The 12,106-nt window shown below is 57.3% G+C and overlaps 2 protein-coding genes across 8 annotated transcripts; one reads left to right on the top strand and one right to left on the bottom strand.

Moving 5' to 3' along the window:
- Window positions 1-217: 217 nt before the first annotated feature.
- Window positions 218-9,359, top strand: PIAS3 (protein inhibitor of activated STAT 3). 4 transcript variants are annotated; one of them, XM_019739905.3, is made up of 15 exons: window positions 1,008-1,098; window positions 2,204-2,264; window positions 2,952-3,369; window positions 3,523-3,607; window positions 3,836-3,886; window positions 4,137-4,227; window positions 4,688-4,822; window positions 5,038-5,143; window positions 5,700-5,773; window positions 5,895-6,055; window positions 6,726-6,859; window positions 6,940-7,108; window positions 7,272-7,405; window positions 7,594-7,631; window positions 8,174-9,359. In XM_019739905.3, exons 3-15 carry the CDS (start codon window positions 2,955-2,957, stop codon window positions 8,438-8,440), a joined length of 1,860 nt encoding a protein of 619 aa, XP_019595464.1. In that variant the 5' UTR covers window positions 1,008-1,098; window positions 2,204-2,264; window positions 2,952-2,954; the 3' UTR covers window positions 8,441-9,359. The 4 variants fall into 4 exon arrangements, with proteins under 4 accessions (XP_019595462.1, XP_019595461.1, XP_019595464.1 ...); XM_019739903.3 differs by lacking the exons at window positions 1,008-1,098; window positions 2,204-2,264 and adding an exon at window positions 218-371; XM_019739902.3 differs by lacking the exon at window positions 2,204-2,264 and having other exon boundaries at window positions 948-1,098.
- On the bottom strand, window positions 6,838-12,093 carry NUDT17 (nudix hydrolase 17). 4 transcript variants are annotated; one of them, XR_016021770.1, is made up of 9 exons: window positions 11,843-12,034; window positions 11,431-11,614; window positions 11,161-11,186; window positions 10,943-11,035; window positions 10,591-10,689; window positions 10,236-10,372; window positions 9,695-9,847; window positions 9,336-9,507; window positions 6,838-6,971 (listed from the first exon to the last, which is right to left on the bottom strand). XR_016021770.1 is itself a non-coding variant. In XM_088799568.1 (8 exons), exons 1-8 carry the CDS (start codon window positions 12,032-12,034, stop codon window positions 9,393-9,395), a joined length of 855 nt encoding a protein of 284 aa, XP_088655694.1. In that variant the 5' UTR covers window positions 12,035-12,093; the 3' UTR covers window positions 8,929-9,392. The 4 variants fall into 4 exon arrangements, 2 of the variants coding, with proteins under 2 accessions (XP_088655694.1, XP_088655693.1); XR_016021769.1 differs by lacking the exon at window positions 6,838-6,971 and adding an exon at window positions 7,096-7,185; XM_088799568.1 differs by lacking the exon at window positions 6,838-6,971 and having other exon boundaries at window positions 8,929-9,507; window positions 11,987-12,093.
- Between the last annotated feature and the right edge of the window lie 13 nt (window positions 12,094-12,106).

Below are 12,106 nucleotides of genomic sequence, written 5' to 3'. Positions count from 1 at the left end.
CAAGCCTGTACCCCAGAGCAAAGGGTCAGAGCGATGGTGAAAATGCTGAGCTCCGAGAACGTCCACTCTCCTGACCCGCTGACTCGAGGAGTTAATGTCTCCAGAGCCTGACTCCGAGTCCCTCCTTCTCCCGCCTTAGACTCCGCCCCCTCCCCTCTAGCGGGCAGTCCAGGCCGGCTCACCCGGGAGGGGGCGGCCCCAGCCGGAGCGCTGGGCCGGGCGGAGCTCCCGCTCGGGCGGAGCTGCGGCTGCAGCGTCCAGCTGCCTGACCGACCTCCAGCCGTGCCGCCTGCGGGAGCCGCGCCGGGCCCCCTCCCCCACCTCCCCAGCCCACCCTCTGAGCGCCCTCCCCGCTCCCCGCTACCGAGCTGGTAAGTCACGCTCTCGCACCAAACTTTTCTGCTGCCAAGTCTGAGTCCTGCGGCCGGACCACCAGCTACATTGTAGTTGGTGGTGGTGGTTGGCGGGCGGTGTGTGTGGGGGAGGTTTGAAGGACTGAGAATAGCCGTCGTGAAATGAGCTATTCACGACTCCATTGCTTCCCTAAAATGGGTCGGATCTCCCCCATTTCCCGAGTTGGCAGAACTCTTGATTTTAGCTGCTCAAACTTGTAAAGAGGGAGAGGAGGGTGTTTTGGAACTTCGCTCCCCCAACCCCCATTTCTGTAAGTTTTAGCAGGTCTCGATACTTTCCCTCGGTATTTCAAGACTCTGGTTTCCTAAAAGCTCATTCCCTCCTAACTCCGGCGTGGCAAAACCTCCTCCCCCAGGCACCTCTGTCCCGCCTCCTCTCCTTTACCCCCCGGAACCCCGCGATCTCTCGGGCCGTACACTCCCTCGGTGTCCACCCGTTTCGCATCCCGGCCAAAGACGTGCGGGGGCTGGGTCCGGAGTGGTGGGAGGGGCTGAGGCTGGGGCTTGTCCGGAGCCAGGCGGGCGGGGCCGGGAAGGGGAGGTGTAGGGGCCGGACGGGGCGGAGCAGGCGGCATTTGCGGCCGGCGCCGGGGTGGAGAGTTGTGCGCCGGTCCCTGGGCCTGAGCTCGGGCTCGGGCTCGGGCGCCTGCGATGTCTCAAGATGGCGGAGCTGGGCGAATTAAAGGTACCGGCCCCCTCCCCCATCCCCATCTGGACTGAGCCCGGCGGTCCGCCGAGTCAGGGGAGCGACCGAGACTGGGTGCTGACGGCTCGGGTGGCGGCTGGAGACGTGGCGGGGACTGGCTGCTGGGGATGGGAGAGAAGTGGCTGTGGCGAGGAAGGGGCTGCGGCGGAGCTCCGGGGGCGGGGCCGAGGGGCAGATGGAGGGGTGGGGCCGAGGGGAATTGCAGCTGTTGGGGGCCGGTGCGCAGGGGGCGGGGACGCGGGGTAGGAGTCGGGTTTGGTGGTAGGGGCAGATGTAGGGGTAGGGTCAGGGGGAGAAGCTGCTGCAGAGGCATAGGGGGCGAGTTGATCAAGGCCAAGAGATGCGACAGTAGGGGCAGATGTAGGGGTGGGACTGGGGGTCAGGCGTACTCGAGGCTCCTCTGGGAAAGGCAGCTGAGAGGCAGAGGCTTTGGGGCTGCTTTTGGGATCCCAGCCTTGGGAAGTACCAGTGGGCGGCTGATCTAGGGGGCGGGGCTGTGCAGGCGCTAGATGGAGGGGTGGGGCAGAAGCATCCTGGAGCCCGAGAGGCAGGTCCTCCCTCACTGAGTTTGGTATCTTTGGGCAGAGACAGAGGAGGCGGAAACTGGGGGATAGAAAGGGGGGAGTTCTTGTCAAAGCTAATGGGGAAATACACACAGGACAGAGGAAATAAGGATGGGCAGAAAGGTATAGGAGCAAGTTTTTTTCATCACTCCTCAAGATTCACAGAAGGGAGTCCTTTGAGGAGAGAGCTTGTGTTCTCCCACTGCCATCCAGTCTTGAGAGTAACCATATCCGAGGCCATCTCACAGAACCTTAAAGAAAACCTTTGGGTTCATCCCCTTGCCTCCCGGCTTTGTTCTGCCCTTTGAAATGGAGTCATAGCCCTGGGCAGGCCTGAGGTCTAGTCTCTGGGCCCAGCTGACTTTGTGATTCCTCACCGGGGCCACCTGCCTTCTCATTCTCCCAGGGCCTCTATTTAGAGTTATGCCCTCTCCTCTTCCACCCCTATGGAGGCGGGGAGGTGGGGGGAATCACTCATTTTTCTCTACGAAGGAGACAAGCAGGATATTTGCTCCTGACAGATGGAGTAAACAGGCAGGATACCTGGACTCAGTGATTCACCGTTAGCCACGTCGCCCCAAGGTTTGGTCTTGTTTCCCTCCCAGAAAAATAGGACTGAGGGAGGGGTGGTTAAGTAAATACCCTGAGAAAGGGTTTGGGGGAGTTGTGAGCATTGAACCCTGACCTGAAAACCCTGGCTTGGGGAATATAGCTGAGGTGGACTGAAGTGTGTGGAGAGATGGGCGGGGGACACAGTCCCCCAGCCACCTGGCCCCCTTCTTCTCTGTGGGGTGTCTGGCCTGAAACCTCTTCTCCCCCTCCTTCTCCTCGTGTCCTGTCCTCTTCCCAAGAGGCTGGGATGGGTCTGAAGGTCTGAGAAAGAGCAGGAGAAGAGATCAGCAGCTTAAAGGAGCGTCCAGGTTTGAGGCAGGTTAGGAGCCTGTAGTGGACTCAGGTGTGCCTGAGGATGGCTTGCTGTCTCCCCTGCCCCCACCAGGTCAGCTTCCAGGCCCAGGGAGATAGGGTTGCTCAGGCTCTGGGGGGGTGCGGTGGGGGAGGTGGTGAGGTTGACTGAGGGTTGCTACAATGGGACTGAGCTGTCCCTTTGGCCAGGTTGGCTGTCTGACAGTAATTCACTGGCTGCAAAGCATCTTTATGGTCAGTGCTGGAGGGAAAGAGGCATTGACCTCCCTGGTAGCTCCGCCCCAGGCTCCTTGGCAGGACAGGCCCGTGGAAGGTAGGATTCTCAAGCTTCTCTGTTGCCCACAGCACATGGTGATGAGTTTCCGGGTGTCTGAGCTCCAGGTGCTCCTCGGCTTTGCTGGCCGGAACAAGAGTGGACGGAAGCACGAGCTCCTGGCTAAGGCCCTGCACCTCCTCAAGTCCAGCTGTGCCCCCAGCGTCCAAATGAAGATCAAAGAGCTTTACCGCCGCCGCTTCCCCCGGAAGACCCTGGGGCCCTCAGATCTCTCCCTGCTCTCTCTGCCCCCTGGCACCCCTCCTGTAGGCTCCCCTGGTCCTCTAGCTCCCATCCCCCCAGCCCTCTTGGCCCCTGGCACGCTGCTGGGCCCCAAGCGTGAAGTGGACATGCACCCCCCTCTGCCCCAGCCTGTGCACCCTGACGTCACCATGAAGCCATTGCCCTTCTATGAAGTCTATGGGGAGCTCATCCGGCCCACCACCCTCGGTATGGCTCTTTGTGGTCCCTCAGTCTTCCCGGACTCCATGTCTCCAAGCCTCTCGTAGGCTTTATTCTTGTGGGACCAGCCGCCTGGGATGGGGGCACCTTCTGCGGCTGCCTGTGCACAGGCAGGGGAGTAACTGCCCTTTGTGTCCTCAGCATCCAACTCTAGCCAGCGGTTTGAGGAAGCGCACTTTACCTTTGCCCTCACACCCCAGCAAGTGCAGCAGATTCTCACGTCCAGGTGCGTCATCCTTCCGTCCTTCTGCCTCACCGTAGGGCGGTTACCCCTGGCCCCTGCTCTCTCTCCTCTCTGCCCCGCTCTCCTCCCTGTCCGGCCTTCTGTACCCGCTTTGCCTCTCGTTCTCTGTATGTCTCATCTCTTCACTATCCTCTGCATATCTAAGTTCTGTGTCTCTGTTCACCTCTGCCCTCCAAGGGCCACGTACTGACACCTCTCCCTCTATTACAGAGAGGTTCTGCCAGGAGCCAAATGCGATTATACCATACAGGTGCAGCTCAGGTGAGTTGACCCTCCCTCCTCCCTCCCTCCCTCCCTGCCAGGCTCCTGTTGGGGGTGGGAATGAAATAAGGGTGTGACAGGTACTCCTAGGAGATGTCCCCACCCTGCTGTGTCCACTGGCCCTGGGTCTCTTTTGGGTGCTGAGGCCTACAGATACCCACCACTGATTTTCTGAAGTTCCCTTCCTCTCTGCGAGATTCTGCTCAAGAAACTGCCTCTTGCCCTTTCATCTTCTCTCATCTCTTCCCAGGTTCTGTCTCTGTGAGACCAGCTGCCCCCAGGAGGATTATTTTCCCCCCAACCTGTTTGTCAAGGTCAATGGGAAACTGTGCCCCCTGCCGGTAAATGCTCTTTCCTTCTTCTGGCAGTAATCCCTTCCCTGTTTCAGTTCCTAAGTATTAACTACAAAGCTGTTGTAAAAGAGACATGCCTAGCACAGTGCCTGGCACATAGTAGGTGCTCAGTTTACTGACTGAATCACTATGATCTAGAAAGTACTAAGATAGCTCTGAACAAGGGTTTTGTCAGAACCCAGAGGAGGGATGTTAGTTCAACCCAAAGGTTCAGGGAAGACTTCACAGAAGCGATGACACCCAGAGCTGAGAGTTGGACGAAATGGGGTGGCCCTGTTTTTCCTCCGGAACTCAGTGAGTGGGTTCCTGTTTCCTTGGTCAATGAATAAACTCTCCTTTTCCCCCAGGAATGAACCCTACACACAACCCTTTGATAGTGCCCCACTTTTGTGAGTCACAAAATTGACTGAGTTAGTCTTCCCTCTTGACCAGTCCCTCCCTTCCCCAGGGTTATCTTCCCCCTACCAAGAATGGGGCTGAGCCCAAGAGGCCCAGCCGCCCCATCAACATCACACCCCTGGCTCGACTTTCGGCCACTGTTCCCAACACCATCGTGGTCAACTGGTCATCTGAGTTTGGACGGGTGAGCATGGCTTGAGGCAGAGAGGCTGAGAAGCCTGCAGCGGGTAACGGGGAATCACCCGGTGTCCTGGGTTCGGGAAGTATCTTTCTCTTTATGGGTCTCTTTGCCTTAACCCACTGTCTCTGGTCCTCATGGGACAAAGGGTAGGGGGGTGGTAGAAGCTAACTGTCTCTCCCCCAAAACAGAAGCTAATTCTTTCCCCCATCTCCAAGTAGAATTACTCCTTGTCTGTGTACCTGGTGAGGCAGTTGACTGCAGGGACCCTTCTACAGAAACTCAGGGCAAAGGGTATCCGGAACCCAGACCACTCCCGGGCACTGAGTGAGTAGCGTCCTGCCCCCTTCCCCTCTCTCATCTGGATCCAAGCCTTCCTGGCCCTCCATCCTTGACAATCAAACCCATACCCCTCTAGGACAATTTATCTCACCTCTCACCGTAAGCCCAGGCCTCCCCTTACCTCCCTTACCAATTTCATCGTTGTGAAGTCAGGCCACTCCCACGTGCTGAATGACACCCTTGTATTCCCAACTGTCCATCTGCTTTTACCTCCCACACCCTAACTCTGGCCCCACTGGAATATGGCTTTTCCAGACTGGAAAGAATCTTAAAGATCATCTAATCTAACTGTCTCGTAGTGCTTCAATTCTCCCTAGGTCATGTCTGCCAAAGTGTCACCCAGCTGTATTTAAGCATCTGGGGGATGAGGAAATCTCTGTCCCCCATCCAGTCTTCATAAGCCCATGTGACATCCCACTGGCCCCCAAAGCTTCTACCCAGCTGTCTGTCAGCCAGAGCCATCTGCTTCTGGCCTTGCCTCCTTCCTGGCTCCCTCTCTAGCCTTGCTGACCCCATGGCTCTGGCCTCACTCTTGTTTCAGTCAAGGAGAAACTGACCGCTGACCCAGACAGTGAGGTGGCCACTACAAGTCTCCGGGTGTCACTCATGTGTCCGGTGGGTACAAGAGAGAAGAGAAGCGGGAGGAGGGTTGGATTAAGCCTCTGGACTCAGAGGAGGGCTCCTGGGCTCCTAGAGGAGGTGTGGGGACTCTGACCAGAGAACTTTTTCTCCTCAGCTGGGGAAGATGCGCCTGACGGTCCCTTGTCGTGCCCTCACCTGCGCCCACCTGCAGAGCTTCGATGCTGCCCTTTATCTACAGATGAATGAGAAGAAGCCAACGTGGACATGTCCTGTGTGCGACAAGAAGGCTCCTTATGAATCTCTCATCATTGATGGGTAGGGCCATTCTGCATCCTGCGTTCTCACTGAGGACGGCCACGGGCCGCTCCCCCACATCTATGCCTCTTACTGGGTATTTCCAGCAGTGAGGACTTACTGTACGCTAAACGTGGTGCTGGGCACTTTGCAGGCCTTCTCTCCCTGAATCCTCCTAATAACTCCATGACAGGTACTGTCGGGACAGGTGAAGAAACAGGCCTAGAGAGATTGAGTCTTTTGCTCAGTTCTATCGTTAAGTGGCAGCCAGTGGATCGAACTGTTCCAATGTTCGCCTGCGTGAGCTCTCCCTGAGCGTAGCAGTCAAGTGCTTCTGAGGCGTGTGTTGGTCTAGCTAGTTCTGACCCCCTTCCAGAGCCCACACTACGGTTCTTGTGCCCAGTGCCCTTTTTAAGATGGTTTATGGAGTTCTGCATCCTTGTTCCCTTTGTTTTATCCCTCGTACTATACAAAATAGGTGCTAAAAGTGCATTTATTTTAAAGCTTAGCATTTAAAGTTTGCAAAGCTCTTTTACATACTTTGATTCGAATAACAACTCAGAGAGGTCAGTAGCGTAGGTAATACCCATGTTTTATAGATGAGGAAGCTGAGATTCAGAAAAGGGAGTCCCAGAATTCCCTGGGGACTGCCCCAGCCAATGAATTCCCTTTTCTCCCCTCCACCCCCCAGTTTATTCATGGAGATTCTTAATTCCTGTTCGGATTGTGATGAGATCCAGTTCATGGAAGATGGCTCCTGGTGCCCAATGAAACCCAAGAAGGAGGCATCTGAGGTTTGCCCCCCGCCAGGGTATGGGCTGGATGGTGAGTGACCCCCTGTCCCCCAGCACAGCTAAGTCTGGGGTGGCCTCTTCTCTGAGACACAGTCTTCTTACCACCCACAGGCCTCCAGTACAGCCCAGTCCAAGAGGGCAGTCTGTCAGAGAATAAGAAGAAGGTGGAAGTTATCGACTTGACAATAGAAAGCTCATCAGACGAGGAGGACTTGCCCCCGACCAAGAAGCACTGCCCTGTCACCTCAGCTGCCATCCCGGCCCTACCTGGAAGCAAAGGGTATGAGGAAACAGGCTGAGTCTGTAGCAGAAGGGACCAAGGAAGAAGTCCGAAGCTTTCTGGCCACTGGGCCAACCCTGGGGCGGAGAGGGCATGTGGGAGGCTGAGCTGGGTCAGGGCATCTGCGGGTCACTGGCTACCCCGGCTCCTCCTCTCTCCTCAGAGTCCTGACATCTGGTCACCAGCCCTCTTCGGTGCTACGGAGCCCTGCTATGGGCACGCTGGGCGGGGATTTCCTGTCCAGTCTGCCCCTACACGAGTACCCACCTGCCTTCCCACTGGGGGCCGACATCCAAGGTAGGACACTGACCCCAGGGCGGGGCCCCACACTGCCACATCCTCCCCAGAACCAGATCGGAACCCCTGCTCCTCCATAAGCCTTCTGGCTGTGTTTGCAAAGGGCCACAATCCATGGACTTCTTTGGTGGTTCTTTGGCGGTGAAGGGGTCAGACAGGAGGTTGATTTTCATTTTTTTTCCTACCAGGTTTAGATTTATTTTCTTTCCTTCAGACTGAGAGTCAGGTAAGCGGCCCTGACCCTCCCATGGAGATGTCAGATCTCTGAGGCTTCCTTTCTGGGCCCTGATGGACACCCTCCCTCTCTGCTTTTCCCTGGAGTCCTAAACCTGCTGCTCTGTGAGGGAAGGGGGAGGGTGCAGGCTGTTTATTTCCTTTCGAGGCCCCACTGGTACCTCCTCAGCTTCTCACGCCTTCCTGGGTCCCCGGTTACTGTTCTGTGTAGAGATTTTGGTATAGTCCTGCCACTGCCTGCTCACCCCCACGCCATGTGCACTTGAGTACCGGGCCTGCCCCAACCGGACATTCCTCACATTTCAGACGCCCACGAGGCCAAGAACCTAGCGGGGTGGAGGGGCTGTCTCCAGGCCGGGAATCGGGGTGCGGTGGAGGGGAGTAGGGAAAGGGTCAGAGAGAGGCTGTCCTGCTTCTCAGAGAACACCTTGGGATCCGGAGGGCTTGTTTGCCCAGGTGCTATTCCTGAGGGGAGTGACGGGGAGGTGCGTCGTCAGGATACAATCCTAACCTGTGCCCTTGATTTCCTCCCAGCACTATGGTCCCTCCGTCATCACCTCGCTAGATGAACAGGATGCCCTTGGCCATTTCTTCCAGTACCGAGGGACCCCTTCCCATTTCCTGGGCCCACTGGCCCCCACACTGGGGAGCTCGCACCGCAGCACCACTCCAGCACCCCCTCCTGGCCGTGTCAGTAGTATTGTGGCTCCTGGTGGGGCCTTGAGGGAGGGGCACGGAGGACCCCTGCCCTCAGGTCCCTCTTTGACTGGCTGCCGGTCAGACATCATTTCCCTGGACTGAGTCCCCTGGATTGTGGAACCTTCGCTGTCTCCCAGTGCTGAGCAAGTCTGCTGCGGCGTCCGGACCCCTGGCCACTCTGTCTTCTTGGGGGGGCTTTGGCCAAAGCCAGATAGACCTTCTTGGACACTTGTTTTTGGCCTCATCTCTGCCTGACAAGGCCAGCACCCAAAGGACTAATATTTAACCTCTTTTTAAGGACATTTGGGGTCTATTTTTGGAAATGGTCTTTAGATGGCTGGCACATTCCTTTGGGGATGTTAACCCAGGCAGTGAGAGGCAGATGGGATGTGAGTTGGGGGAAGGGCTGAATCCTCAGCTTTGATTGTCTAGAACCTCATGGGGAAGGGGCCCCTCCCTTGTCCCCCAGATGCCCTCTCTTCCCATTCCCCAAACGCACGGCTCAGTTCCTTCCCCACAGCCATTGTTTCTTCGTGTCCATTCCATTTTCTTTGGCCAAACAGAAAGGTGGAGAAACAGATAGGCAGACACATGGACAGAAAACTCTATTTTGGGTTGCAGATTTTTTGTACATAAAGAAGAAAAACCAAAATACATCCAAAGATGACTTCCCCTGCCTCCTACTTCCCAGTATGACTGAGGAGGAGATAAGGCCTTAGCCCTGGTCCCCAGGGGTTTGGGAGCAGGGCCTGGCCTGTTGCCTGGGGCTCTCTCTATTTATATATTTAAGTTCACGATGTTTCTTAGGCCGACCAGCCTAGGGTCTGAGCTTCTAAAGGCTCATGGCCCTGTGGGTAGGTCTGGCTCATTCTGCACCTTTCCTGGGAGGTAGGAGGACACTTGTGCTCTCCCCAGTTTCCTTTTTCGGCTCCCCCAGGGCCTGGGACCTCTGTTGTAATTTTACTTTTGATTCCCAAAGGTGTAGCAAAGTTCTTACCCATAATAAAGGTTGTGAATGTTCTGTGAGTGTCACAGAGGTGGGCTGGGGAGGGGATTATGCACTTGGCTTTCCGGATCCCTGGTTTGGGGGGAGGGGGTCCACGTTCTGTTCTTCCTTTGCGAGCCCTGGGTCCACGTGAGCGCCACTTGCATACGGTCGGGGTGTCACACTGAGGATTCCAAGAGCAGTTGTTTTTTTCTTCTTCCTCTCCTCCATGCCCACAAAAACACTAGCACATTCAGCCCAATGCCATGGAGCCATCCAGCCCTTCCTCACCCTCGCCGGCCCTTCCTCACCCTTGTCTGCCCTTCCTCACCCTCGCGGGCCCTTCCTCACCCTCGTCTGCCCTTCCTCACCCGCTTAGATGTTGCAGCCAGAGCCTGAGGGCAAACTTAGTTCCAGTGCTGACCCTCTCTTCGCCTTCTGTGGTGGTTGGGGTCGTCCGGAGCAGTGTGGACACGGGCAAGGCCAGAGGGCGAGTTCCTCCATCGTGCTCCAGTTCCACCGCACTGCATAATGACAGCCCGTCTGGCCTGTGCCTGTGGCTTAGCCCACGTCCATATCCATCAGGTCATGCCCCAGCCACGGCAGGAGGGGTGGGTGCGTGTTAATGTTTTACAGAAAGGAAACAGATTCGAGGAGGGTTAAATGACTGGCCCCTATGGGAGAGGGGCACAAACCCAGGTCTTGAGCACAAGCTAGTAGGAGCAGGTACCCCTGGAGTTTGATGGGCAGTGTCTTTGGTCTCATGTGCTCTCTTCATTTATCAGATGACCAACTCACCCCCTAAATGCCTCCCACTGCACAGAATTCCCCTTCCCCCCGCCAAGGAGGAGCTAGAAGCTTAACTTCTCAATGTGGTGTGTGTTGGGGGGCCAGGGATAAGCTCTTACTTACAGTACAGAGGGCGGTAGGTCCTGGGAGAGATGTCTGGGTGTCTCTGTCCCATCCTCTGTGGCAGCTATTGCAGCTGCCACTTCTGGTCCCAGCCACATAAAGGCGCTCACCTCACTTGGGTTTGGTTGGATCCGGGCCTGGGGCCAGACACGTTGCTCCCTTTATCGTGGCCTCTCTTGGGAGGCCTGTTGTGATCACAGCCTGCCCACAGGTGGAGTGGGGAGAAACTTGGGGCAGAGGCTATTGGATTTCTTGGTTATCACTGACTTCCCCCCTTCCCCACCTTAGGAATAGTCAGAACCAGTGTGCTTGGGCCTCCTGCGCCCCCATTTCCTTCCTTCACTGCCAGCCTTACCTGCAGCTGCTGCTGTGACTCCTGCGAGACCACAAGTAGATAGAGGACGATGTGATGGTATCTGGGGAGACCCCAGCTCAGCCTAGGCGGGTAGGCAGACTAAGAGAAGAAAACAGTGCAAGTGTGAACTTCCTGGCTCATTTTGAGACTGTAAATCCAACTGAGGAAATGGAGGGTAGAGATGGCACAGGAGGGACATAGGTGAGGATTGTGGGTTCAAGGACTCCAGACCACCCATTCCATCGTTAACCCTGCGGTCAAGGCAGGTAGGACTGTTCTATGGGTTTTGGTGGCTTAGTTGTTGAGGTTCTTTATTAGATAAGGAGGGACCTCTCTCAGGTCCCTGTCTTACCTCCCATAACCCCAGAGGGACCCAAGAGAACTGGCCCTGGGGTAGCTGTAGTCCACTCTCCTCCCAAAGCTCTCGAAGCCCTCCATCCAACAGCTGGCAGTGAGAGAGGGCAGGTCAGACCAATGCCTGACCTCCAAGGCCTCTGCCCCTCCTCAGCCCGCACCCAAGGTGGTCCCAGACAGGTCTTCCGGTTCCGGTGGGGTCAGCTGGTTGGTTACCTCTTCATCAAGTTCCACGTGCCCACCTGCAACAACAGTGGGCCCAATAGGTGAATGGTGGTGTTCCTGGCCAGGGGCCCACAATCACTGTTGACACTGCCCCCCTCCAGTGGGCACAGATGCACTTGCAGCCTCTTGTGATTATGGCACAGACCACATTTCTGGGCCTACTTCGCAATGTATTCTGGTCTCCTGAGACAAGGAATAGCATTGCTGGGTGAAGGGCACGTTTCTTCCCTGGACTTGGGGCTTTGTCTTCAGGGCGCTCACCTGGGGGTACCCAGAGGTTGGGGGACACTCTGAGGGTGCGTGTCCTTCGGGTCAACAAGACAGTCTGGTCGCTGGACTGCAGAATGATGGCCACACCCAGATCCACGCCTCGATTCGTGGGCAGCTCAGTCCCCACTGGGTTGGGCTGCTGGCTCAGGGCCGCAAAAGGGCAGAAAGGGGGTCGCTGGCGGGAGGGAGCCGGGTGGGTTAAAGCTTCAGAGGCGGGGCGGGGCTTGGAAAAACGGGGGGACACAGCGCGACGGGAAGGAGGGGCTTCAGAGGGAGGGCGGGGCTTTCAAAATTGGGAGACACCCTGTGACCGGGAAGGAGTCGGGTCGGGGCGATGGGCCCCGCCGGCTCCCAGGCCGTACCTGCGGCCCTTCCCCCGCCCCGCGGCCGCGCTCCTCCTGACCTGGAGCGGGAGCCTGGCCGAGGCGCCTGGGAACGGCCTGGCCGAGAGGAGGAGCTGCCCTCGCTGCAGGCCGCAGTGCGTGAGCCACGGCCCGAGCTCGGGCCCGGCGCCCAGGAGGCCACACACACTCTGTGCGAAGCTCACCGACTCCGGGCGCCCGGACAGGAGCAGCAGCACCCGCGCCGCGGCCATTACGTGGCTCAGGGTCGCGGCGGCCCGCTCGGCGCCCTCTGCTGGCCTAGGGGCGCCTTTCCTGGGTCCGCG

This window comes from Rhinolophus sinicus, chromosome 7 (assembly GCF_057876585.1).
Source record: "Rhinolophus sinicus isolate RSI-liver-muscle chromosome 7, RSI-T2T, whole genome shotgun sequence".
Taxonomy (NCBI): Eukaryota; Metazoa; Chordata; class Mammalia; order Chiroptera; family Rhinolophidae; genus Rhinolophus; species Rhinolophus sinicus.
Note: the sequence above shows the minus strand (reverse complement) of the source record. Positions and strands in the feature narration are given on the sequence as shown.